The 26,528-nt window shown below is 46.2% G+C and overlaps 1 protein-coding gene across 6 annotated transcripts in view; it reads right to left on the bottom strand.

Moving 5' to 3' along the window:
* The window catches only part of SBNO2 (strawberry notch homolog 2), a 1,228,831-nt gene that overhangs the window by 691,588 nt on the left and 510,715 nt on the right, over positions 1 to 26,528 (bottom strand). For 5 of the 6 annotated variants that reach the window (XM_069647284.1, XM_069647292.1, XM_069647268.1 and 2 more), the window contains 2 exons: positions 4,171 to 4,260; positions 3,630 to 3,720 (listed from right to left, as the gene is read on the bottom strand). In XM_069647284.1, coding sequence (XP_069503385.1) covers positions 3,630 to 3,720; positions 4,171 to 4,260 — 181 coding nt within the window. The remainder of the gene's footprint in view (positions 1 to 3,629; positions 3,721 to 4,170; positions 4,261 to 26,528) is intronic. The other variant, XM_069647276.1, reaches the window with a different exon arrangement.

Here is a 26,528-nt window from a genome sequence, read left to right as displayed (position 1 = left end):
TGTGTTTCAGCATTAGGTCTGGGCAAGTGGTATGGACAGACTCCCAATCACACAAATCACCCACTCAGTCTCACAGGATGCACACCAGACTTCGGGTATTACCCTAGCCCACACAGTACCTTAGGAGAAAAGAAGCTCTTTGGAGTGGGTGCCTTCAGGATGCAGCAGCACATGACCCGGGTCCATGGATTCTTGGTCTGGAGACGAAAGAACTGGACACTGGATGAGAACTCGTCAAAGGAGGCTTCCAGCAAAGTTTTCCTCAAGGATTCTCGCGGCTCTGTGGCTTTGGCACCTTTTTACAGCAGCCCGATGAACTAATATCACCCGTCTGATTCGGTTCACTCTCTCGGTCCTGCACTCTGGTGAGGGGCCTTCCGGGATTTGAATTGTGTATCTGGAGGGATTCCGACTTCGGTAGACCATGCACCGCACTCGGGCTCAAAGGTCCCAGGGATTTGGCAGTTTGTAGTCTTGCAAGATCGCAGCATATTGTGGGATGGCTCAAAATGCAGGTCCTTGAGACTAGTGGATCCCACCAGACTATGGATAGGAGTCGTCACATTCGGGACCCCCCTAGGTCGATTGGAAGGAAGGCCTCAGGCTCTGGTTACACAGCAGGTTCTCCGGTCACTGGAAAATCACTACAGACCTCTTTTCTTCCTCTTCCGTTCAGGCTCTTGTGGGCAACTTGTCAGCAGCTTCCAGATTGGGAGTATTTATCAGGAACTATAGCACAACTTCTGCAATCACTCCCTGCAGTTTACAGAATGGGCGGTCTGGCTGCCCAATCAGGACAGCCAGCCACCCCATTGAGACTAGGTTCCTTTCAAGCAAGGTGAAAGACAAAAAGCTGCAGTGTTTGACTCCTCCCTCGCTTCCTGCCTTCTCACACACTGAGGTCGTTCCGACCTACAATGGCAGGGGAACACCTCAGAAAAGACAAGCAAATGAGAAACATCTGAAAAAGAAGGAGCTCACCATTTTAGCAAAATGGTGACCCTTCTGTGCATTACTGAGGCTGTGTTATCAGCCTGCAAGTAATAAGACCAAAATGTCCCTAAGGTAAAACCACTGCCTCAATCCCAGGAAGGAGTAGGCTAGGGTCTGAGAGGAGGGAGACTGAAGGTAGCATAAAACAAGCAATAGACACCAACATTTTACATCCAGACTTTAAATCTGGTAGTGACCATGGATTGCTACACTGGTGAACTCCTGAATAAAATTGAATACAAAAGCGTATAGGTTCTGTAAGGAAGGCATGGTATCAAACAGTGAAGACAAATGCGTGATCACAGTTCAAGGGCGTTTACTGAACTTCAATGGGTTGGTTAAATGCCCATTTAAACCTAAATCTAAGGCTGGGAGCAAGCTACGACCATCACATAATAACGCAGTCCTAGTGGAGTCTGTCAAAATAAAAGGACCTACACTAATAAACCTATTGCAATCCTTACTTCTAAATACACAATGGTGTGGGATAACAATGTACGCCAAAGAAACGTGTTCAAGAAATGATACGTCAGTATAGTCGAGCAGTTAGCTTCACTTCCCCACGTTTCCAGCAAGGATCAAGGCCGCATGTGCAGGTTTTGCAAACACTCCTGCTTCTTGGTCACGAGTTAACAGTTCAACACATAGGCATCAGGGCCTTCCGCAAAAGTCTCTCTCACAATGACAGACTCTTAATGTCAAAGGCCTGATGCAGCAGCAAACAAAACAAAAGTTCCTTTCCTTTGTCAAGGTTTTGCTTTCACAAGTTCAAGACCCGTCTCCCACTTTTGGGCTCGGACCACGGGTCCCCCTACTTCGGGCTCAGATCATCTTTTGAGACCAGAATCAAAGACTTTCGAATGTGTGATGGGTTTTGCTTAGACCGTCACAGGACCGCTTCGATTGACTTCACACAATTTATACTGCACATTTATCTTCTGCTTTTGTTTCCTTTGACCAAGATACCGTACAGAGACCTTCAATTGAGCACATTCACAGGGACCACCACTCTGTCAACAGTATTGTATCTTTTCATCAATGTTCAATTATTTACCAACAATGTAGCTTCACTCGTGTCTTTCATCACACCGAGTAAACAATATTGCTTCCAGCGCTCACTTTACAATGTTGCTGCTTGCAAGCTTGTCTTCAACACAGACCGGTCTCCCCAACTCACTGGCTGTGTTCTCTGTCTCTTCTTTGTTCTTGGAGCCACGGACGATCCCACAGCGTCTGCTGCTGCTCCTCCCCACCTTAGTCAGTTACGCGGGAGGACCCTCGATATCTCAGACACACAATGCAGGATTCTTATTGCCAGGTCTTACGTTTTCTGCCTTAAAGGTTTCTTGCAAGTAACTGCTTCTTGCCAACGAGGTCAAGGGTGTTGCCCCTCTCACAAACCTCATATGCCTGGCCGTCTTCCTCCCCTCGTTCAACTGCCAACTCAAAAATGCTGTACCTTCGTGTGTTTTGCCTCGCTCAGTGTGTGCGCTCGTGCTCCGCCTTTTATCTGTGTGGGGAAGTATAATAGAAGTCAGGTGTGAGTGATTGCCGATAATTGCCTGACGTAATGGGACAGGTCATGTACACGGCTTGGGGTGTCATTTCGTTTTCTCCCAGAGCAGGCTGTCCACGAGAAAGGGTTTGCGCATGAAAAGGGGCCTAGGGGGGTTGAGTTTCTAAATATCCCAGATAGGATGGGATAAAGGTGTTACTGGGAAGAGGGTGATCATGCATCTCACCATCCGGTGTCCCACTCCTCGAGGACCCCTCACCCAGGTGGATCCTCCCACACTGATCCACCCGCAGGTTTCTGGACCCAAAGGCGATGGCTGTGCCCTGACCACATGAGCGAGCGATCCGTGGGGACTGGCGGGCGAAACACCTTCAGGTTTCCCACAGTTTCCAGGCACTTTTGGGAGAAATTAGGCACCACTAGAAAAACATGAGGGGAAAAAAAAACTTTTTTTTAAATCACTAAACTAAGCAGGAAACTTGCAAATAGTTTTCTAAGGGAGAATAAACTTGCAGTCATTACGAACACTAGTAATTGTTAATTTACAAAAGAAATCTACAATTGCTGAACCATAGGCTTTTATTCAGCAACGTAAATTCAAGACTCAAGTAAATCGTTTAAAAATGCTTAGTTGAGTTTACAACTTCCATTGTTTGAAAAAAAGGGCAAATAAACTTTGCTGGAGATTTTCTCAGTTTGGAGTGAGAAAACTCATAGCAACATTGACTTGTTTGACTTTTTTAACAGCAATTTTGCTGGGTTTAAAAACAGAAAACCATTTTTGTTATTTACTCCAAATGAACACATTACATTTTGTTATTGAATTTCTCAAGATTTTTCCAATTTCTTGACATTTAGTGCCCATTTACACAAAGCTGGCAAATGCGAAATGGCCCGATTTGACAAATCCTCAAACTCAAGCACTTCTGGTGACCATTTACAGGAGGAAAAGCTGAACTACGCCATCTACTTCCATTACGAAGGTATTTGAATGTTTGGAAAGCACTAAATCACTTTATTCGCAAAATGTAATATTTCTTTGGTGCTGTTAGAATGTTAAACACATCATGTATGTGGTAGCATGAGAGATCTCCACTGTTCACATGATCCCAGAACTCACATTTCGAAGGAACATAATCCGAGTAAGTCTCAGCATGACCCAACTCCTCTGCTTCTTCCTCTTCCTCCTCCTCTTCTGGCTGATACGGCGTCTACAAAAGGGACAATGGTTAGTTAGGGGACACATTCTGGGCACCCAAAACAAGGTGAAGTTTAAAGCAAGAGAATCGATCCTGCACGCCCATGGCAAAAGACTACACTATCCGAGGGCACATTCTGCGCACCCATCAGAAGGAGCATTGTTAAGTGCGGGAACAGATTCTGCGTACCATGTGTAGTAAGGACAAAGATTTTGCACATTCATGATCGAAAACAGTGCTATAAGTGGGCACAGATTGGCAACTGGCAACCCATGGGTGCACAGACTCATTGTACCTCACAGTACGGCTGGAGTCCCTGTCTGACGTGGATGCAAACATTGTCCTCTGAGGGGCTCCAAACAAAAGTACGTATTACATTTCAGAGGGTCCTCCTAAAGTCTAGTGCCAATAGGCACCTTTTGTCCTACACCCCCCACCGTCACAGCCCTGCACGGTCCTCACCTGGTAGCTTGAGAGTGGGGGGGTGTTTATGATAGCGGCCAGATCTTCCAAACTTTCCAAGCCCGAGAACTGTCTGCTGGGCGAGAAGAGCTGCAGCAAAACACATGTCAGTGTTAGCAACAAAGGAAATCAAAGATGGTTTTACAATAAGAAGCTATTCTGGTTCCAAGACTCCACCAGATGGCAGAGGTTCACTTTGCGGCGGGCCTACGGAATTTAGTGAAGGGTGGGATTCACAAGCTAGCCCCATGGTGCCCATCATACAGTAATGGTGGTACACCATACAGCATCTGGCTATCCCACAGCCCATCTCCAAAGCGGGACACTAGCCTGGGGGCCTCGAGGGATTCAGAACGTGGGTTCAGTGGGAAAAGGCGACCAGCACATTCACTCTGATCCCCCTCACATCCTGCAACAGCAGCATACGAACAGGGATAATAAGGATGTCCCATACAGTAGGCCTGACTACAGTTGGTCACTATCACTGGCACATGCTGGGTGACACTTCACCCAAAGTGGCAAAGCAGCCCTGCACACATCACAGACAACTGTCAAATCCCACAGGGAGTCACTAACAAGGGTACTTGTGGGCCCAGAACAGAAGACACGGTAAGCACTGTATACCTCACCTGCACAGCAGAGTTTCACCACAAAACTATCAGTCCCTAACCACCAGTTAGGTTCCAAAAATGTAATAGCACATTATATGGTGGATCACTAACAAGCGCTTATGCAGGGCTGCGGTGCAACATTATCAGGCCAACGCTGTACAAACAATTATATCTACCTGAATATCACTGTTTGAGTACGTAGGGTTTATGTAATTTTCATACTACTTTCTATTATATTTTTTATTATCTTCATGGTGCAGCCCTGCAGTATCACCCAACACCATGGACTAGGCATCATTAATTACATTTTATAAAGAAATGTGTAAAAATCCATCATTAGTGGAAGCACTCACCGCATCGTTCAGCTGTTCAATTTCTCGATAAATGATTACCACAAAGTTGCAAACATCTCTTGGCAAATGCCACAAAATATAATCATATTCCAAACAAAAGGTACCTTATTTTTCTATATTATTTTCCAAATTCAATTAAAAAAATTCTCAATTACATGTTAATAGTTACAACAACTTAATGGGCCTCATCATGCGCGTGCCGGTCCAGCAAAAATGCCGGCAAAATGGGCAGTAATACCAGATCCAGCATTTTTACTTGTCCAGCACACACAGAGGCAGGCCTAACCTGCCGGGAGTTCAGGACCCTACCAGCAAAGAATTGCTTCAAGTACCAGTGCCAGTGATTTGGGCAAACACATTCCATGGAGTGCTAATGGACTCCATGGAAGGGGAACTTTCCGCCGTTGCCGGCACCCATAATATCCCGGTAGGTGAGTTTGATGGTAACCGGCCGGTACTACCGGTGGGTTACCGGCAAACTCGTAATGAGGCCCAATGTATGCTATTAGTCACGCAAAACGTATAAAGTCTCTCAAAAATGTACATTTCTCAACGCATCTCGTTAGGTTTTAATCTTCAGGAACCTATGTTATATAATTATAGTATTAAAAAAAGTTTAGTCATGTTAAGGTAGATTTTCATTTTTATGCACAGGTCCCCCAGCACTTTTAGCTGGATTACTGGATTTTTGGTCTCTGCCACTAAATGAGTGGGAATCTTTTCCCATACTTACTCATATCTTTTGGGATACTTTGCATTTCTTTTTATACCTTTTTTTTTTTAAATGCTTTCCTTCAAGTTATGGCATGTGTCTGACTTTTGCAGCACACAGCACTTTCTGTGCAGTGCTGCTGGGAGACCTTTGGGCTTCCCTTTTCGTTTTCTGTTAAAGGGGGGTATTTTTATCCTTCCCATCTTTTAGATTGTGAGATCAGCACACCCCACTTTAGGTGCTGAGGGGTTACACTGTATCCTTTTTGTCACTGCTCCTGTACCGTTTTGGTTACAGTGGCAAGGTAATAGGGGTGTCACGGTATTCGTTTTATGACGGTACGATAACCTTCTTGCCAAATGACGGTATATCATGGTTATCGCAGTATAGCAGGTGGAGTTAACTGATCTTAACAAATATTTTCTAAAAGGTCATAAAGTGACAGATGTATCATCACAAACAAAACCAGGCACCCAGGGCCAGAATTGGGCTTTTCAACATACTTTCCACTGAAATGCCTTGCTTCCACCAAACACAAACACACGTGTGGAGAGGAGGGGTTGGGGTGGAGGCCTGCTGCAACTGGCAAAGCAAACTGAATAGCTTTTCTTAAGTGGTCATTTAGGCTTTTTGCTTCCCCACTGGCTACTGGTGAAGATGAACATGTTGCCATCTTGATAACCTGCATGCCACAGATCAATGGAGGCTGATGGTGGTATACGCTTGTGCACATACACACACACACGCACTTTCTCTTTACCTTACAGCCTTTAGTTTACTTGCGGGCCAAAAGGTGTTCAGTAATCACTGACATGTTATACCCTTTGGTATGGGAGCAGGGAATACCCACAGAGATGAGTGAATTTCGCATTGTGACTTATTATATGTAAATTCAATGATAGAACCAGCGAAATCCCCCATTGCCATATGTTTAGAGAATATTATCCATTATAAATATATAAACCCCAAAGCCGCCACCCCAAAGTAAACCCTATTCCTTCTTGGCACTGTATCTATTCTTCCTATTGCTAACATATTGATTTTGTGTAAGGCACGTGTGGTTTATGGAATGGCATTAAAAACTGCTCCAACTGAAACTACTTGGTAGACGGCACATCCAACAGTGCAAAACCAAGACTGCACAGCAATTGCTTACTGCAGCCTTTCCACATCAGATTGAAAAGCACACTTAACGGTATGAACGGTATAACGGTATAAACAATGTGACGTTTATTATTGTTCAATTAAGTGGTTCACGGTATCTTTAACGGTATACCGTTACATTCCTACAAGGTAATCTGAATGGTTTTGTCCTACCTACCTATGTGCCAGTTTTACTTCCAGGCTGTATTCACAGCTGTGGTAGTGCACAGAAGGGTCACCAAATGGGACTTTTCTTTTTTGCCAATTCAGGATGGCTTGTCCCTTCTTGGTCCTTCTGCCGTGCTCGGTGGGGGAGGTCATGGTTGGACTTTTGGTCTTCGGCAGGACCCATGTGAGAAGCCCACTAAGGCTCCAGTGTCTGTGAGGACAGGAAATGGGGGAGGACTCCGAAACTCTGCTGTTCTTCGTTTTCTGCTGTGCCTGCCTGCAACCAGTTCTAACTGGGAGGCTGGCTGTAGAAAGCCACCACCCAGAGTTTGAATGATGCATGGGTGCTGATTTTCTGGGTTCCCGCATTAGAGGCATGGATCCTGAGGCCGAATTCAAGCTGACACCTGGAACAGCATAATGGACTAGGTGAAAGACGAGAGTTGTCAGCAGTCACTTAAAATAACCAGAAATGCCCTCAAAGTAATCACTGCTGTCCAACCCCCTTCTTCCATGCCTCAGGCGAGTCCCCGAAAAGGACTCTCTTACTTTAGACAGGTGGATGCAATCAGTCTAAATACGACCTGCATTTTGGAGCCACATCACGATGAGCTGTGCCCTTCAGAGGCTGTAAACTGCCAATACCTTAACACCTGTGGACAAGGTGGAGTGCATCGACTTCAGAAGATCGAATCCTCATGAAACTTTGGTGGACTCATTTCAGACCGCCAGAAGCAAAATTCCACTCCTTGCAGTCCCCCTCACCAGGAGGGTACATGACCGAGAAAGCGAGATAAATTGACCAGGCAATAATCGTTCTGGCAATGAGCGAGTGGTTTTGGACTCTCTGTGTGCTCCTGGGAGGCGTGTTGGAGCAGTTATTTGTCTCAGTGAGACTTTCATGCGGCACTGCGAGCTAAAGGCTCTTGCCGCATCGGAGGAGCGCTTCCTGGAGGAGGCGTGGTGTGTATTGCACGTGACCACATCACGTGACTTGGCTTCCCTTCAAAACCCGGAGGCTGCCGCCCGCCCAGTGTGAGCGAGTGGTTTTGGACTCTCTGTGTGCTCCTGGGAGGCGTGTTGGAGCAGTTATTTGTCTCAGTGAGACTTTCATCCGGCACTGCGAGCTAAAGGCTCTTGCCGCATCGGATCGGAGGAGCGCTTCCTGGAGGAGGCGTGGTGTGTATTGCACGTGACCACATCACGTGACTTGGCTTCCCTTCAAAACCCGGAGGCTGCCGCCCGCCCAGTGTGAGCGAGTGGTTTTGGACTCTCTGTGTGCTCCTGGGAGGCGTGTTGGAGCAGTTATTTGTCTCAGTGAGACTTTCATCCGGCACTGCGAGCTAAAGGCTCTTGCCGCATCGGATCGGAGGAGCGCTTCCTGGAGGAGGCGTGGTGTGTATTGCACGTGACCACATCACGTGACTTGGCTTCCCTTCAAAACCCGGAGGCTACCGCCCTTGCGGCTTTAAGCCCGGCGGGGTCAAGCCCTGCGGCTGTTGGGAGCTGGCGGGGCTGTGGGGGCGAAATCACTGTATAGTGGTCAAGTAAGGGCGCAGAATACACCGTCACTCGTTCGGAGTCCTTCGTAATCGACTATTCTGCACAGTTTCTATTTACTAATGTTCTTTGTATGGGATTTCCAGATCTATATACTTGCATTTATTTTTAGTACGACAGCGTGCAGTGGTATCTAACTGTTTTTAAATTTTGTATGGTCAAACAAATGATTGGTTAGGATAACTTTTTAAAATATTTTGCAACACTTAACTTTACTCAATCCATACTTATATTTTTTCATAACTTCTCTAAGAGTGGTGACCCCCTGAGTTTATATAATGGGAGTCACACTCAGAAGTATGGGAAGTATCCCAGAGGAATCCACAGTACAGGGGGGTAGAGTCCCACCACAGGTGGTAATCTCTCTTCCACATTCGTCTCAAGCATTTCAACCTGTTAAGTTGGGTACTGCTCCATTTACTGGAGAAGTGACTCTGGTAGCCCCCCAGGGAAGTCCTACTTCTCCAGGTAAAGAGGTTCCTACGGATTCTGGTCCAGAGCAAATTAATCAAACAGACTCTATGGTAGAGGTGGTGGGAGTTATAAACCGGACCTCGTTAAACATTGAGTCAAAGATGAACTTTTTGGCTGATGAACCAATGGCGGTGGAGCGAGATTTAGTATCAGACACTTCCATATTGGGACCACTGATGTCCCATGAATTTTCTAGGAAAGGTCATGGCCCAAGAGACCCCAAATGGAAAGAGCCAGTATCCGCTGTCTTCTCACCTAAACAAGGGGGCTATAAGGAGAAATTGTCACAGTACCAGTTTAGTCACAAGTACGAAAGGGAAATTGGGCGAAGGGACGAGACTTCCCCATTATTACTCCAGGGCAGTGAAAGTGTTAAAACAGGGGATGATGACTTCCTAGTGGAGAGGCCAGAGTCTGAGGCTGAAGATCCAGAGGCTATGGAAACTAAAGAAGTCTCCCTACATGATCAGCTACCCCCAGTAGATGAGCTATCATTTCCGGTTCTCTCTAGAATCATGGACTCTATGGATAGAGGCTATGATACATTGAATTATGAAATTCGGGAGTTAAGACAATCAATGAAGGAAGTACTGAGTAAAGTGCACTTCTTGGAAGGCTACATAATGGCAGTCTCAGTTTTAAATACTGTAAGCCCAAATAAGATGGACACTGAGGGGTCGGGGGTGGTACAAGGAAATAGTGCTGAACTTAAAAATTTGGGAATACAGGGGGAGAAGGCTGAGTTAAAGGGAGACTGTGCTTTAGTAGTTCATGAGGTATCAGAAATAGCCCTCCCCTCAGTATCAATGTTGGGGCAGGAACAGGTACAGGAAATCAAGCCGTTGAGTAGTAGCCCAAAGGTGAGCAAACTTAGTAATATAAACAAGCAGTCTCTTCAGCAAAAAAAAACCTAAAAACTGTAAACCCCTACCTTCACAAAAGAATAAAGGGTCACGGAAATTCCTACGTAACCTAAGGTTGGCTGTGGATAAACACATGCAAATTGATAGAGACATATTAGACCAGAGAAAGAAGGATTTCTTTATAAATAGGAAAAGGGGTCTAAACAAGGAATCAGTAAGGGTTAAGGAAGCTGATAAGGTTTCATCTGTGTTGGATATTGTGCAGGAGGGTGATAGTCCTTCCTTCGATCTAAGCAATATATCCGTCTATCCAGTAGACATGGGAGAGGTAGAGCCCGAATGGACTAAGGGACTAGAGGTTATAAAAAACATTGAACCTGGAATTGGGAAGGGAGTTGGAAAGAGTTGTCCTCTGGTTGAAGGACTATCGGTCCCACCATTTATAACAGTAGGAAAGGATCCGGTGAAACCTTTGGTAGAAGCTGTAGATACAGGTAATTTACCGGCTCCTAAGTTGTATGCAATTTTCTCGAAACCCGGGGTGGTGAAGACGGACTCGGGGAAGCTGCCACAGCTAAGGGTTCCTCAATTAGTGCCTTTTCCGACCTCGAGATTAGTGGAGGAAGTGGGCCTGGGGACCCCAAAATGTATGTTCCTGGATCAATCGAAGGGGGTGGGAGAGAGTATGGGGCAAATAAGATCGCCTAAAAAGTGGAATCCAAGGCAAGAGCTAAACTTGGAAAAAAAGACGCCTGTTAACGGTGAGTTAACCATCTTCATGAGTCGTCTTTTCGAAAGCTCTAATAGATCCCCTTTAAACAGACATTATATCTTGGCTTTAATGCAGGAAATACAAAAGTTGAAATTGATATCCTCAGGGGACATTAAGACGGTAGAATTCGTCTATGACGATTGCCTAGATATTGTAAGACTTCATCTAAGGTCACACTTAATAAAGGAAATAATATTGGGGGAGAGAGAACGCTTCCTAGCCCTTGGTTTTGAAGTTACAGATACAGGGCCCTCAATTTTATCAAGTTTGGTACCCATCCACCAAGTAAATAAAGGCAAGATACAAGATGAAAGAGAAAGATATAACAAGGAGATTTATAGTTCCAGAGGTTATACGCAAGTTCCATTTGGCAGAGGGATAAACCAGGAAAGGGAGGAAAATCGATTCCAATACACATGATGGTCTAACTGGTCAATAATTACATGGAATTCGAGAGGATACAAGAATATTATGAATAATCACGAACTCTTTTTAAATTTTGACATTATTTGCTTGCAGGAAACTTTTTTGTTAGATACACCCATGATAGATGGATTCAACACAGTCTACGTCAAGGCCCAACGGGGAGCGAAGGGTAGGCCGTTTGGAGGTCTCCTAACTGCAGTTAAACGTTCTTTGGGGATATCAATGCAGGTAATTGAGGTAGACAGGTCAGACATTCTGGTTGTACTCTTAGAATGGCAAGAAGACGATGTGAGTCCCACAAGCAAATGTTTCCTGGTAAACGTTTACTTCAGTCCCTTAAAGGATAAGTTGGAAGAAGCCTTGACGGCAATTTCTTTCACATTATTGGGAGAATTTCCAGAGGAGGGGGCCTCAGTGATAATTGTTGGAGACTTTAACGCAGAATGCCTCGACGAAAAGTGGTATCTAGAGACTGATAGAAAGTCTGTCTGCAAGGAATCCCGGGAGAGAGGGAAGAGGATCACCCAGGAATTTGAGGCATGGAACCTAAGTATAATTAACGGTAACATACAGATGGACATTCCGCCAGCTTTCACATGGCAGAACGGGCCGTGGAAATCAACAATAGATTACATCTTCATTTCGCATGACCTTATCACAAAAGGAGTTTCCCTGGAAATAAAATTCCTGAAATGGAGCGACCACTCCCTCTTGGAATTTAAATTGCTTGGTGTGGTAAAATATAGCGAATCATACACTGGGGGAGTGGAGATAAACTCAAGAAAGAATGAGGTTAAGTGGGCCCCTAGAATTGCGGCGGCATTTTTGTCTGGAATCATAAATTTGCCAGCAAACAAGATGGCCCGCCTATGTACAGCAGAAGGATACCCTACTATGGTAAGGGAGTTGCTAGGAAGGTTAACAGATAGGGGTCTAACCCAGACGGTGGCAAGTAGGAAGGGTTCTCACTCCTTTGATATAGAAGTTCAGGTTCACAAAAAGGAACTACATCGAGAAGTGAGGCTTCTCAAAAAATCTGCACTCCCGGGTTACATGGAAAAGGTGAGGAAATTAAAACAAACCTATAGGAATTGGGCAAAAGGTAGAAAGTACATATTATACATTAAGTACGCCGAGAGAATGCTGGCTTGTATGTTGGGGAATAGGCCGGGTATATTTTGGGACCTAATTAAATCAAAAGGTACACAAGATTATCTTCAGGCACAGGCGGTTAGTGACATTGGCTGGGTAAAACATTTCTCAGATTTGTACAGGGTGCAAGGTCTAGACCAGTCAGTCACATGGCCAGAGGCGGACTGGAGGGGTGCTTTAGAATGGGATCTGGAGGATTTAAAGATCTTGATAAAGAAAAGTAAGTCCTCGAATGCACCAGGTCCGGACGGTCTCTCTAACCTGACCTACAAAGGCAATTTAGTAGTTTGGTCGCAGGTATTGTCTGCTTTGTTCATGGATATTTTGGCTAGTAATTCGGTTCCCTCTACCTGGACAGCAGCAACCCTAATCCTTGTGTTTAAAGGTGGGGATAGGTCCTCTCCTAATTATTATAGACACATATCCTTACTAGATGCCTCGAATAAAATATTTGCGAAAATACTGCTGAAAGCTCTACAAAAATGGGCCGTAGAATCAGACTCTTTAGATGTTTTTCAGTCAGGTTTTCGGCAAGGGCTGAGTACATCAACCAATTGCATGGTGCTAGACTTACTAGCACATCAAGCAAAGGAACAAGCACAGCCAGTATTTTTTGCTTTCTTGGATATTAGCAAAGCTTTCGATAAGGTTAACAGGGCCCTTTTGTGGAAAAAATTGTATGACAGGGGGTGTCCCATAGCCCTGATAAGTATTCTGGTGGCCCTCCATACAAACACAAGGATTAGGGTAAGGTTGGACAAACTGGGTAACTTTTCCCCTTGGATACAGACAAACAGGGGCTTAAGACATGGGTGTGTCTTGGCTCCCTTTCTTTTTTGCTTCTATTTATTGGGACTTGGATGCTGTATGGATTCCGTAAAAACTTTCCCTCCAAGATTGGGTGCTATGGTTGTCCAATATCTACTTTATGCAGATGACATTGTTTTATGTGACCTCACAGCTATTGGGCTCCAAAGAGCTTTATTAGCCGTAGAGGGGTTCCTGGAAAAACTAGACTTAGCACTAAATACTGTAAAATCAAAGGTTCTGGTATTTAAGGGGTGTAGGAAAAATTGTAAAGTACTGCCCTGGTACTTGAAAAACGGCAAAATAGAAGTTGTAAATAAATTTGTGTACTTAGGGCTGACAATTTACGACAAGTTCTCTGGTTCCGAACTACAGGAAGATTTACGGGCAAAATTTGTAGGGGCTGGTATACAACTTAGAATTTTCGATGGAAAATTCGGTAGATACTCTCTTTTACCAGTCCTAAAATTATACAAACAACAATTAACCCCAAAATTAATCTATGGAGCACATACTCGGAATCAGCCGATTAATTGGTCATTACTAGAGGGGGTATTATGGAAAGGTTTGCTCCAACTTCCGCAGTCAGTCCCTTTAGTAGGGATTCTGTTTGAATTAGGCTTGCTACCAGTACAAACTCTGGTAGATTGGGGCAAGCTTCAGTTGCTGGTAAATATATTGAACCCACCAGGGTCGTCAATATACGAACAACTAAATCTGGTAAGACTCCAGGGCGGCTGTAGGGTTCTCAGGGACTGGGTTCAGAATTGTCAATTAATGCTTCAGCAGGCAAATATTCCCCTGGAGGAACTGGAGTTGACACCAAAGGTTGCAGAACTAAGATGGTGTAGACATGTATGGTCTAACTTGAGATCTGAGATAATGGAGTATAAATGCTTTGGGGATCATTTTCTTTGGTCATGTAAAAGCTTTAACACACTTGCACCTTATCTTAAAAAACATCCTTCGCGATCTTTGAGGTCTCAAGTGCTAAGGCTCAGGTTAAACTTGTTATCAACAAAAGAAGTACTGAGTCGTCGGGCGAACATTCCGCAAGATCAGAGGCTATGCCGGCACTGTAACATAAACATTGAGACCTTAAAGCACTTGTGTGTGACTTGTCCAAAACTGATTGACTTGCGGACATGCTTTTTAGCAGGCTTGGTCTACTCCTCCGAGAATGAACTATGGTGGAGGATAATGAATTGTAATGAATTAAGTTTGACCATACATGTTTTAGAATTTTTAAAGAAAGTTGCTGTAATTTTATAAAAGTTGGTCATTGTATGCTGGATTGTATATCTGTGGATTGTACGTATATGTGTTAAAAGTACTTTAGTACTGTATAACACAATAATAAAATAAAAAAATAAATAAATAATCGTTCTTCACCAGTGTCATAAAAAGGGCGCCAAATTCAAAGAACCCTGAAGAATCATTTGCCTAAAACCTCTTCACTCAACTGCTGCTGCGAGATCCATTCCAGTGTCCATTCCTTCATCTGCCTGACCAAGAATCCGGTGACCTTGTCTGCTGCATCATGGGGGCATTGTGCTGCAATCTCTTCTTCACTTTCAAGGTACTGCAAAACTCTTGGTAGTAATTACCTATAGTCCCTTTGCTGCTCCTGGAGTGCCGATTCATGTGTTTGGGAGTTCACTCCAGCCTAACGCCTATATGACTACTGTGAGTCTTCTCCGAAGTCCCTGACCCTTTTTCCAACAAAAAGTATTATTTGCTACAGAAGACTTCTTCTGGAACTTTTGAACTTTCTACAGCTTGTGCCTTACCTGTTTGCCCTCCAATCTGGCTCTGAGACGCTCATAACTAGATTCGGATGGACTTCTAAAGTGTTCAGGTCTGTGAAATAATTACAAGTGTTGGTTCATCCATTTGTACCTGAATCAGATATTCAGAAGTGATTACACAAGTTTTACTTACCTGTGAATTGCATACTGCCATTCTAAAATAATTACAAAAGTGATGTACTTAGTGTACAATTGCATTCGTTCTAAAGTCACGTGTGTTATAGTACTTACTTTTTTGAAGAATTACTTTACCTTAGTGTATTTATAAAAGAAACCATTATTTTGGTATACCTTTTAGCGTGTTAGGGTCTCTTTGGCCTATGTGTATACTCTAGGTTCCTTATACAGCCTACAGCCCCTTCTCCCTCCTAAGATGAGCCTGGTTGCTCAGCCATTGCTACCAACAAAATGTGTGTGGTTCAGGCCTATACTAAGAGTTGAAGCCCTCGGTCCCAAGTGCGAGTCTTCACAAGTCCTATTATTGGTGGACTTTTGCAAAACTTCCCAACAGTTATGTACTACAATGCTCAAACCAGAGCCTAATTAGGAGTTGTAGACTGAGGAATGGCTATTGTGGGATAATGACCCACCACCAAGTGAGTGCGCGAGGCGAAGCATCGGGCTGCAAGTTGGTGATGGTCAATATCCCAGGCGATAATGACTGCTCTCAAATTATACCAAAGGCGTATTTGCACATGGAGTTGTGCCACTGTGACGGAAAGCATTTTTTGGTGGGGTAAATAAATAACTTAATTTAACTTTATGCCTGAAGGTCAATAGCGCACACTACAAATTTAATGTAATGTAATGTAACTTAATGAACATGGAACTATTAACAATAAACGTTACCCATGCTGTGCTTCATTGCTTTTTGTTAGTATGGGGGAAATAACTACACATGCTCCTCTCCGACTTGAAGCATCTAAAGATTAATGTTTTTGTGCCAAGCGTCAGGTGGCTGTTCAAGTCAGAACACTTGTACTACTAGAGATTATAGACTGCATCAGGAATGGCTGCAAAGAGATCAGTAGTAAAATAAATGGATTGACGTTTTTTGGCAGCCACAACAAAAGTCATACTGGCAGCCAAAACCTAACCAATAGGTAGAAATATCACCAGTAACACATCCTCTAGTCAAAACACCCTTTGCCAGATGATCGAGTTCGAACTCATTAGTAGCTCAATGGGGTACAAATGTGTGTTTGTAAGTTGTAGTTTTGAACCAACCCTCTGTCCGTGGGGACCACGAAGCAGACCTAAAACGCACATTGTGAACATCAGCTGACCTTGAGCCCAGTCCTGCTCCCACTATTGTAGTTACTGGTTTTCTGCCACAGACAGTTTCAGAACATATCCTGTGTGGGTAGACTTTAATGTTTAGCAGGTTTTCAGGCCTAATTGGCTGGCCGCCAAAACCCTGTGTCTGCTTGTTGTGGTCGTAAACTGTCTAAATAAACCTGTGCTTTAAACAGCTCGCAATTTAAGGCAAGCCACATAATGCATATAATGCATGGAACTGGCTATTGACCTTGAAAGGGTTCGGCAAAATGCATGGAGGTATGCAGATTTGTCTGAATTCAGAGCCATTGGCTTTGACAACGTTTCCTTTGAGCAAGGTAAAGTATACAAGCCATCATTGAACCCTTACAATTGCATAATAAAGAAAACAAATGTTCACCGCAAGCGCATGAGAGGGTGCGGACCTAAAGTCAGAAAACGAATGTACTTTAAAAAATATATTTGTCTAAAAAACAAAAAAGATCGAAAAACTACGAAATGAGTATATTCCCATCTTGCATTTGTATACAAATCAATTTGTCAAAGCATTGCTTTGTGCCCTGCCAAAATGAGCCTGTGTAGGGACTGCTCTGTCATTTCTCGACATATATTTTATGTTGAGATTCAAATTCATGGGACTATTTGATAAACGCATGTTATTTAAAAAAGAATTGCTTCAGAACTTTTAAAAGAAGTGTATTTACAAATTCTTACAAATAACACAGCTTTGTAAAAAGTAAAACAGTCAGTAAATCAGGATCATTAGGATTGAAATGTAACGTTCCTGCAAAGAAAAAGTGTTTACAAATGCAGTAACCCAACAGTTTCTTAAATGAGATCTATTTTCATACAATGTTATACTCCATTTTTCCTGATTGTTCAAATTACGATCAGTTGAAGCGACAGTACAGCGCTTCGAAACCATAACATATGGCAGTAGACGCTATACAAATATCACGTAATCTATTGTTGCCATTTTCGTCCGAGCAAACGGTGAAGGCATTGGGAGGCAGACACCCCAGGCCACATCTTCCTCAGTGTCACTAACGGTTCAAATTTGTTTTCTTCATGTATTGTGGGAAGTTGCAATGCGCTGGTATTCGCTGCCGGGTAATTGGACTAAAGAAAGTTTCTAGCTGGACCCTCAGTCTGCCAAGGGCTACCTACACCCAAGGGCAACTTGATAGAGATCGGTAACTCCTACCATCTAGAATAGCCCCTCTACCATGGGAGTGTCTGAAAGCAGGGACCCATTGTACCAGACTCGCTCTGGGACTTCCTAAGGTATACCCTACTCAAGCCCTTCCAAAAATGTTTCTCAAGAGTGAATAGTGCATGCATTTAGACAGACTCTTCCATCGTATGCTCCTCTCCCTGGTTTCTCCTCTCACCTCCTCAGTTCCTTCATTCCTCTTGTGTCTTTTCTTTCTCTTCCCCCACCTACCTCTAGCACCTAATCTCTCCTCTGTCCCCTTTTACTCTCAACACTTCCCTTCTCCACTCTATACCTTTCACTACTCCACTGACTCCTCAAGTTCTCTCCCTTTCCTGCTACTCACACTTTTCCCCCTCCACATTATCACTTTGCCACCCCCCTCTACTTCGCTCTTACACTCCCCCCTTTCCTCCACTAACATTCAATCCCACAGGCACACTCCCAATCACAGCTACACTCTTTCCACTAGGTACAACACTTTAACACCGAGTGCCTCACCTACACTCCTATTCAGCTGCTCTACAGACTTCTCAACACACCTCACCACTACACCCCACCCCACTCCACCCCATCCTATCTAATAGTCTCTCAGTTCACATGCACACCAACTGACCAAACGCAAACACCCCACACACTGCAGCTTTCATAGAGTACTGCTTTTTTCTCCTGACAGGCGCCAGTTTATTGGAGTCTGCTGGGACAGTGTTGGTTTTCTTCTGCTGCCTTCTGTGCTTTGTCTGGAATTGCATTCTGGTCCAGTTAGTTCTGTTAAGAAACAACACTCTAGAATGGAGGGGGCATGTCACTGAGTGATCATAAGTGCTACCGGTCCTCACATCAAGGCACATTCAGGGGAAATGAAGGACTGGCCCCTTAACCACTCCCCCGCCCAGCCCCTGCACCCAACTCTCGCCCACAACCGCAGGTGTAGGACAGGCTCTGGCATTCGCCCTGGGAGGTATCCACAATCCCAGAAAGGGTCAAACTCCTCGACCCTGTCACACAGGAGAAGGTAGGTGTCATAGCATACATTTAGCTGCAGTGTAAAAGGGCGATCAGTTTTGAACATGCCGTTGCTTTTAATCTTTTGAAGAACCATTTTCAGATGCTAGGCTCTTCAGTATTTTGATCAGGTCCTTAATTTCAGAAACAAAAATTGTCATTGGGATTATAAAATGTGCCATATGTCGGATTTGGGGTACATGTGTAGTGGGGATTGTTGATGTGGCGGTTTAGGCCTGTATGTATGGCTATTAGACCCGATGGTTGATAATTCTCCCCTGAAGAATTACACACTTTGGAATAGAACTTTCTTACATATCCACTTAAAATTTGAACAGTCAAGATTTTCAAAACTGGCAGTTTCAGTACGCCAATTATTAAAGCAGTTTGTTACCTGCTTCATGATGGTCTCAGAGTTGGCTTTATATTGGTTGATTCACATTAGATTTAAATCTTTTTCTGTCACATTGTTATTTAATGTTTCCCATTCAATTCGTCAGTAGAGGTAGCTACTTCGATATTTGGGGGCCTTTCACAGCTGTCTTCAAAAGCTAAGCACTCAGTGTCAAGGACTGCCTCTCGCTGGCTCTTTATACCTGTTTTTTTTCTGGTGATCAGTTGTGACTGGACTGTAGGGTGAGAATAGGCTCAGCAAGGAAGGAAGGTTAGAACATGGTGCTGTCGACCCGACTCCCCACACTAGGTTAACACTTCTGCTGTATTACTGTAGCATGAAGACAGTATAACACTGACAGGGGAAGCAAAGTGTCGACACAAGTAAGAAGACATGTAGAGACGTCTGAGGTATCAGGAAATAGCAGAAAGGAGCCAATAAGGTCAAGGCAGGTGGGACTGGTAGATTGAAAAGGCCAGTAGGGAGAAAATGGGAGGGTAGACAGACAAGTAACATAATCAAGGCAGTTAAATCATGCAGAACAGGTTAGACAGGCGGGCAGATAAGGCAGGGAAGGCATGGGCAGGACAAGAAACTGGCAAGAGACAATGCAGGAAAATAAATAAAAGGTCGAGAAGGCCAGGGACCAAAATTAAATAAGACACGCTGAGTGTTGTAACCAGGGTTTAAATACTCCTGCAGTGCAGAGAAGCGCTCCCCCGTGCTGGGTTGAAGTTCCCGGCCACCAGCGCACGTTTTGCGATACTATGCATGTGCAGAACCTGGGAGCCAGGCCACCACGCATGCGCAGCTAAACAAACATGGCAGCACTCGGCGCACTGTCGCTGACCCGGCACACACCACTCGTTTGTCCGGCGCTAAAGTGGATGATTGTCATTATGGTCTGCATAAGCCCGGGATTCCTCCAATTTGATTAAGTGCATCTGTTGAAATTTCTTATATTTCTGGTGGCTATTTTTATTTACATTAAGGAACGGGATTGAAGCTTTAGTTCGTGAGCGGGGCTTCTGTGTGAAGATGGCGTTGCTCGAAAAGGCAGCTGGTGTCCATGGTTGTTCTTGGTTCTCGTGACAATACTTGTTTTCCTTTTTCATTTGGAATTCCTCACCAAAGGGTGTCAGAAAACTGAAAAAGTTGATTTTGGTTCCGAGGAATGATGGTGGCAAATAATGTGCATCACTGACGTCTGGCAGAATCTACGCGCTATAGCAGTTTGAATAGCCTGCAGATTCGCCAATTGCCATAACGCACACCACACCAGGTGCACTAATATGCCATTCTGCGCTTAGTCAAAGATTCACGCGTCCCTTCTGACAAAGTATCAGGCATGCTGTGAAACCTCCCTCTGCATCTACATAAATTGCACTTTATGCGTCAAATGCAGGTCTTGCACAAGGCTTATCTATCAGAAAGGCCACTTACAGGAAGCCTGCAGGGCTTCAGTGCCTGAGGGTGAATCTAGACTGCACACCTCATCTACATACTGGGCAAATGCACAGCTTGTCACTTTCAGGGGCACATGGAGGGATGCCCAATATCCATCTATGAAGCCACACCGCACAACTCATCTACACGCCATACAAATCCACACAGAAGGTTGATGGCAAGTACATGCATGGCTGGGTTGCTCACAGCAAAGGTTGAAGTCCCATTGCTGATCTCAATCACTATCAATGGGTGAAGACACTTTGCCCACTTTACTCAGACACCTACCTTCTAGAGAGGTTCCACTGTGCCTGGTTAAACACGGTGGTGCCTTCCAGGAAAGCCTCCATTGAGTGTGCCAGTTAATTTGGAGATGCCAAGTCACACAGGGTATGTTGTTCACTCGAAGCCAGCATTGAGGAAGACCTCAGGCCTCAGCTGTAACCAACATTAAAAAGGACACCAAACTTAAGTTTCCACCAGTGGGGGTTGTGAGGAACCCAGGGGCATCCTCAATTCTACATCCATGTGGTGGTCCTCTCAGGTGGTCAGAGAATGGCCATCGCTCTTGGATCCCGACCCTGGGGGTTAATATGCGAGGGAGGATCACCTGGGTGGAGGTCTTTGGGTGAGACATGATATCCCCCTTTCCCTGATTGATCAAAGGCACCCCTTTACTTCCCCCTGCCTTCGTAGGCTATTGTCAGTCTTTGCCTCTTTCTTACACACATGTCCCACAGCCATTTCACTTTAAGACTGGGACAAGGAGAAGGCAAATGGGAGTTATGGACACTTCCATCCATTCATTCAAACCACTGATATTGGGACAAGGAAAGGGACTATGAAGGAGCACCATTGTAATAGCCAGGCATGTCCCGTTAATAGGCGTAACTATAGTCATACCTTGGGCATCAGACCGGGCACTGGATTAACCTCTTTCCACTCTAATCGGACTTTCCAAGTTCAACTGGGCCCCTTTCTCTCTGCTACCTCACACTCGACTTGCCGCGTCCCTCAGGGATCTATCCTCTCGCGGTGGCTTTTCAACATTTACCTTGCCCCTCTTGCCAACTTGATCTCCAACTTCTCTCATTTCCAGTGTTATGCTGACGAGACACAGCTGTTCTTTTAAGCTTCCCTTCTCTTCCTCCTCACCTTCCCGACTGACTGCTACTCAGGCATGGCGTGCTGCTAAAGATCTCTGCCTTAACGCCAGTAAGACGGAGATCGTCCTCACTGTGATTCATACTCCTGCCTACACTCTGGCCACCCTCCTTGGACCCCTCCCCTCACCCTCGTGTGAGGCTAAAAACGTAGTTATCTTCGACTGCTCTCTCTCTCTCTCTCCTTCTCACCTCATATCGCTGATCTTGCTAAGAAGGCCCCCTATCAGCTTAAACTTCTCCGAGGCATTCTCCGTTTCCTCACCGTCCCCCCCATAAACTCATTGTCCCCAGAGCTCTGGTTCTCTGAAGGCTCGATGACTGTAATAGTCTCTTCCTTATTCTGCCTCTTTCCTCACGCCGCCCTCTTCAACTAATCCAGAATAGGACTAGAAGACTTCTCCGTGACCTCAAGCACAGGGACCCCATCTCTCCACCCCTAAAATTCTCCATTGGCTCCTGGTGGTTGCAAGGATCAAATTCAAGACCCTCTGCATCATCCACAAGGCTTTCTAGGGACTTGGACCTCGCTACATTCAACTCTTTCTCTCTAAATCTCTCTTCGGTCCTCTAACTTCAACTCTCTGCAGATCAGACATTTCTACAAGCATATAGTGGGGGTAAAACTCATCGGGAGGAGCTTCGCTCTGGAACGGCCTCCCTGCCCCTCTCCAACTGGAGCCGGATCTCCTTAAATTCTGGAAGCTTCTCAAGACTTTCCTTTCCCCTCCCCCTTCCCACTCCCCTGCTAGTCTCCTCCTGCCGGACGCGATGCCTGTGTCCCTTATGAGTCTCGCCGGGGTCAGGCCCTCCTTTGTCCAGTCTTCCCCTCTCACCTCTTCCTACCAGCACTTGCTCTCGGGCACCCTTCCCCGACTAGCCTCCTAGGCTGTTCCTCACCCTTGCCCTTCACCTTCACCATTGACCCCTACCCCTTGGTCCCCCTGGCACTGGCCCTCCTGGGCACCCGTTAACACTTTCTCAACCCCTTGGGCCCCCTCCTTCCAGCACATCTCCCTCCTTCCCCCTCTCCCTACCCCATCCCCGCACCTGTCCCTTCCGCCTGTACTTCTTGATACTGCACTTGCTCGATCCGAAAGTCACAAGGCCTAGTAGGACTTTTTGCTCCTTTGTCTCCTCCCGCCACCTTTTATTTGTCTTGTGGCACCTGGAAACACTTTCTGCTGTATAGCGCCATGTAAATGCTCAATAAATAAATAAGAATATGGTCAGGCAACTGAAGTGAAGGCCTTGCACCTGCAACCATTTTACAAGTTCCAGGTGTATAAAAGGGAGGACTGCCCAGTAATGAGAAACGGCCTGGAGAGAAGGAAGCAGCGTGCAGAAGCGGAGCGGGATGGAGAGGATCCAGCTGGAAGGAAGTTGTGCTGAGCAGGAGTGTGCCAGAGACGCTGGGGCCAAGGCTGGCCGTGAGAGGTTCGAGAAGCCTGCAGTTCCCTTTGCCCAGTGTCCACAGTAGGAGCTGTGGGACACCAAAGTCTACCGATCGCTGCAGGCCGCTAGTAGCTTGAGCTGGTGAAGAGCAAAGCTACACGCATCAATACTCAAGGACACCCGGCACTGCTCGCTGGGGCTCCCGTGAGGAACAAGCAGAGCAAAAGAAAGCCAGGAAGGAGAAACGAGACGCCCAGGGGAGGAGCAGTAGAAGCCCGGTGAGTGTAAGAAGGGAACACTCATACAGGGGCGCTCCAGGGGCTGGAAGCTGAAATATTTGAATGCAATTTGAATACTGAACGAACTGAAAACTATCAGCAGTACTATGGAAGACCAAATATGGTATAAGTATTTTTGAGAGTGCAACAAGCATTACTTGAATACCAAACTAAAGGAAATATGTGATGAGCATATTAAAATACAACACAAGACAAAAGCAAGTGATGCGCATTTATCAACAAAGCAAAAAGCAAGTGATGAGCACTTACAAGGTGAAAGCAAAGTGGTGGAAAAACGGTGAACACCACGGAGTGAGATTTGTGAGATACACATTGTGGCAAAGCCAAGAGACTGCCAAGGAGAATCAGAAAGAATACAGAAGCATAAGTAAGTGCCATGGGTAATCGGGTTGCATGACCTATAAACGGTGGAAAGCGTGGTCCGACAACTGCACCTAGACTGAGGGACTTCTGCTTGAAAAGAGTCAAGGAAAGCAGATAAAAAGAAGCTGTATTTTATAACAGTTGCTGAGGTGAATGAGATGTGAGAAAGAGGACAATCTATGTGAACTATTGAAAAGCCTGAATGATTAACAAGTTGAACTGCAACTTTTTTGAAAGCCAGGAGATCTGAACTAAGGAACAAGTTACTTACCTGTAACTGTTGTTCTCCAGCATGGGTCTAGCATGGATTCACATGCTCATGAATATTCCCAGTCAGGCTGGGAATCCTTGGTAAAGAAAAAATCAGTTTGTTTCGTTTCTGAACTGTCTTTCTACTAATAACCAATCACTGGTCTCTGGGTCATACTGCCCCCAGCCAATGACTGCCCTCTACCTAAGCCCCTCTGGCAGCCATCTTCAGATTTGGTAGCACGTAAAGTGGCAGTAGGACCAAGAGAAGAGCCGCAGAGGGGTTGGAGGGAGGGTTCGCATGTGAATTCATGCCAGACCCATGCTGGAGAACAACAGTTACAGGTAAGTAACTTGTTCCTTCTCCAGCATGGGGTCTGGATACAAGAATACATAGCAGTACACACATGCACTACCACAGGAGGTGGCAAGGCTCAACATTAAGCATTACAATAACTCAACATCAAGCCTCTCTTACGACTCTGGACTCCTCCCTGGAATCTCAGCCAACACAGTAGAATCTTGTGAAGGTGTGTGTCGGCCTTCATGTAGCAGCCCTGCAGATGTCCAGCAAGTGCACAGCAGCCGTGGTAGCAGCGATCGCTCTGGTTGAATGGGCTCTCGGACGGCCGGGCAACGGTCGGTTTGCCAACCGGTGGCAGTGCATGATGCAGCCTGAGAGCCATCTGGAAATGGAAGCCTTCGAGAGGGCCTTCCCTTGGTTCACATGTACAAAGTTCACAAACAGCTGTGACGTCCTCCGAAGACACGTCGTGCTGTCCACGTAGAACTTCAGCGCTCTAGCCACATCCAGCGAGTGCAAAGTCCTCTCAGCCGGCGACAAAGGCGACGGGAAGAAAACAGGCAACACCAATGGCTCGTTGAGGTGGAAGTTCGACGGCACCTTGGGCATGAAGGAGGGGTGCGTCCTCAGCACTACCCTCGTCTCATGGAATGTCAGATATGGAGGTTTACAGGAGAGGGCCTGGATCTCTCCCACTCGTCGTGCAGAGATGATGGCCACAAGAAACGCTGTCTTCCACGACAGGAACTTCAACGGTGCCGAATACAGAGGCTCGAATGGTGGCCCCATGAACCTGGTCAGCACCACGTTGAGCTCCCACGCCGGGGCTGGAGCCTTCACCGGCGGGAACGATCGGGACAGTCCTTTCATGAACTCCTTCACTAGGCGATGAGACCACAGAGATTACCGCCCCGGAGTTCTGGTGTAGCAGCAAATCGCAACTAGATGGATTTTGATGGAGGCGTGCGCCAGCCCCGCCTTGGGCAGCGACAGCAAGTACGGCAGCACTTGAGGTGCCGTAATCCATAGCAGGTTGATCTTCTGTGCACGGCACCAGGCAGAGAACCTCTTCCATTTGTGTACATAGCACTTGAGAGTCGAGGACGCCCTGGCCTTTGCAAGCACCTCCTTGCAGTCCGCCGTGCTATCGTATCCTCTGAAATCTAGTGCTGCAGGAGCCAGGCTTGCAGGTTCAGCGATCCCGGTTGTGATGGAGGATGGCGCCTCCTTCCCTGGTGAGAAGATCCACGTCCGTCGGCAGTTTGACTGGGGGGGGGGGGGAACGCTGACAAGTCCAGAAGGTCCGGGAACCAGATCTGCCTCGGCCACGCGGGTGCGACGAGGATCATCCTGCACTGGGACCGTCTCAGTTGGCTGATGAGTCGCAGGAGAAACGGCGGGAATGCATACAGGAACAGTCCTTTCTAGGGGAATGAAAATGCGTCGCCGATGCTCCCCGGCTGGGGAAACCCGCTAGCGAACCTACGGCCCTTGGTGTTCGCTGCCGTCGCGTATAGATCGATCTGGGGATTGCCCCATTGTCAGAACAGGAGATCCACTTGATCCTGGCGAAGCTCCCACTCATGACAAGAGCGCAGCTCCCTGCTGAGCGAGTCGGCAATGGTGTTCTTTATTCCTGCCAGATGGAAGGGTACCAGGAACATCCCCTGGGCAACGGCCCAGTGCCACAGATCCTGCGCTTCATTGGATAGGGCTGGGGATCTGGTACCCACTTGCTTCCTGATGTAGAACATCGCGGTGGTGTTGTCGGTGAAGACCCTCACCACCTTGCCCTTGAGGGACGGGAGGAACGACCCGAGGGCCCAGAACACAGCTTGGAGCTCCAGGACGTTGATGTGCAGTGACCTCTCCTCCGGGAGCCAAAGGCCACTTGCGTGGAGATCTCCGGTGGGTGCTCCCCATCCTTCCAGAGAGGCATCCGTCGTCAGTTTCCTGGAGTGCCGGTGTCTGGAAGTCCATACCAATCGCGAGGGGCACATGGGTGCCTCACCACCGGATCGCTTGGTGGAACGTCTCGTTGAGGGCGATCTTGTCTTCGAAGCTGCCCGCTGCCTGCATCCAACGGGCATCGAGGAACTCCTGCAGTGGCCGCATCCGCATAGGCACACGATGTAGATGCACGATGACATCATGCCGAGTAGGGACTTGATGGACCTCACCCTGGCCGCTTCAATGGTCAACAGTCGTTGAACCTTGTCCAGGATGGCCTTCGTCCTTTCCTCCGACGGTGAAGCCAATCGCGCTACTGTGACGAGTCTGGCTCCCAGGAACAGGGCGTCTTGCGACGTTACCAAGTGGGATTTCGCAAAGTTGATCGAGTAACCCAGATCCGTGAGCAGTCGGACGGTCTTCGCTGTGTGATCGACGGCAAGTTCCCTT

This window comes from Ambystoma mexicanum, chromosome 1p, assembly GCF_040938575.1.
Source record: "Ambystoma mexicanum isolate Mex_15411 chromosome 1p, UKY_AmexF1_1, whole genome shotgun sequence".
NCBI classification, from domain to species: Eukaryota; Metazoa; Chordata; class Amphibia; order Caudata; family Ambystomatidae; genus Ambystoma; species Ambystoma mexicanum.
Note: the sequence above shows the minus strand (reverse complement) of the source record. Positions and strands in the feature narration are given on the sequence as shown.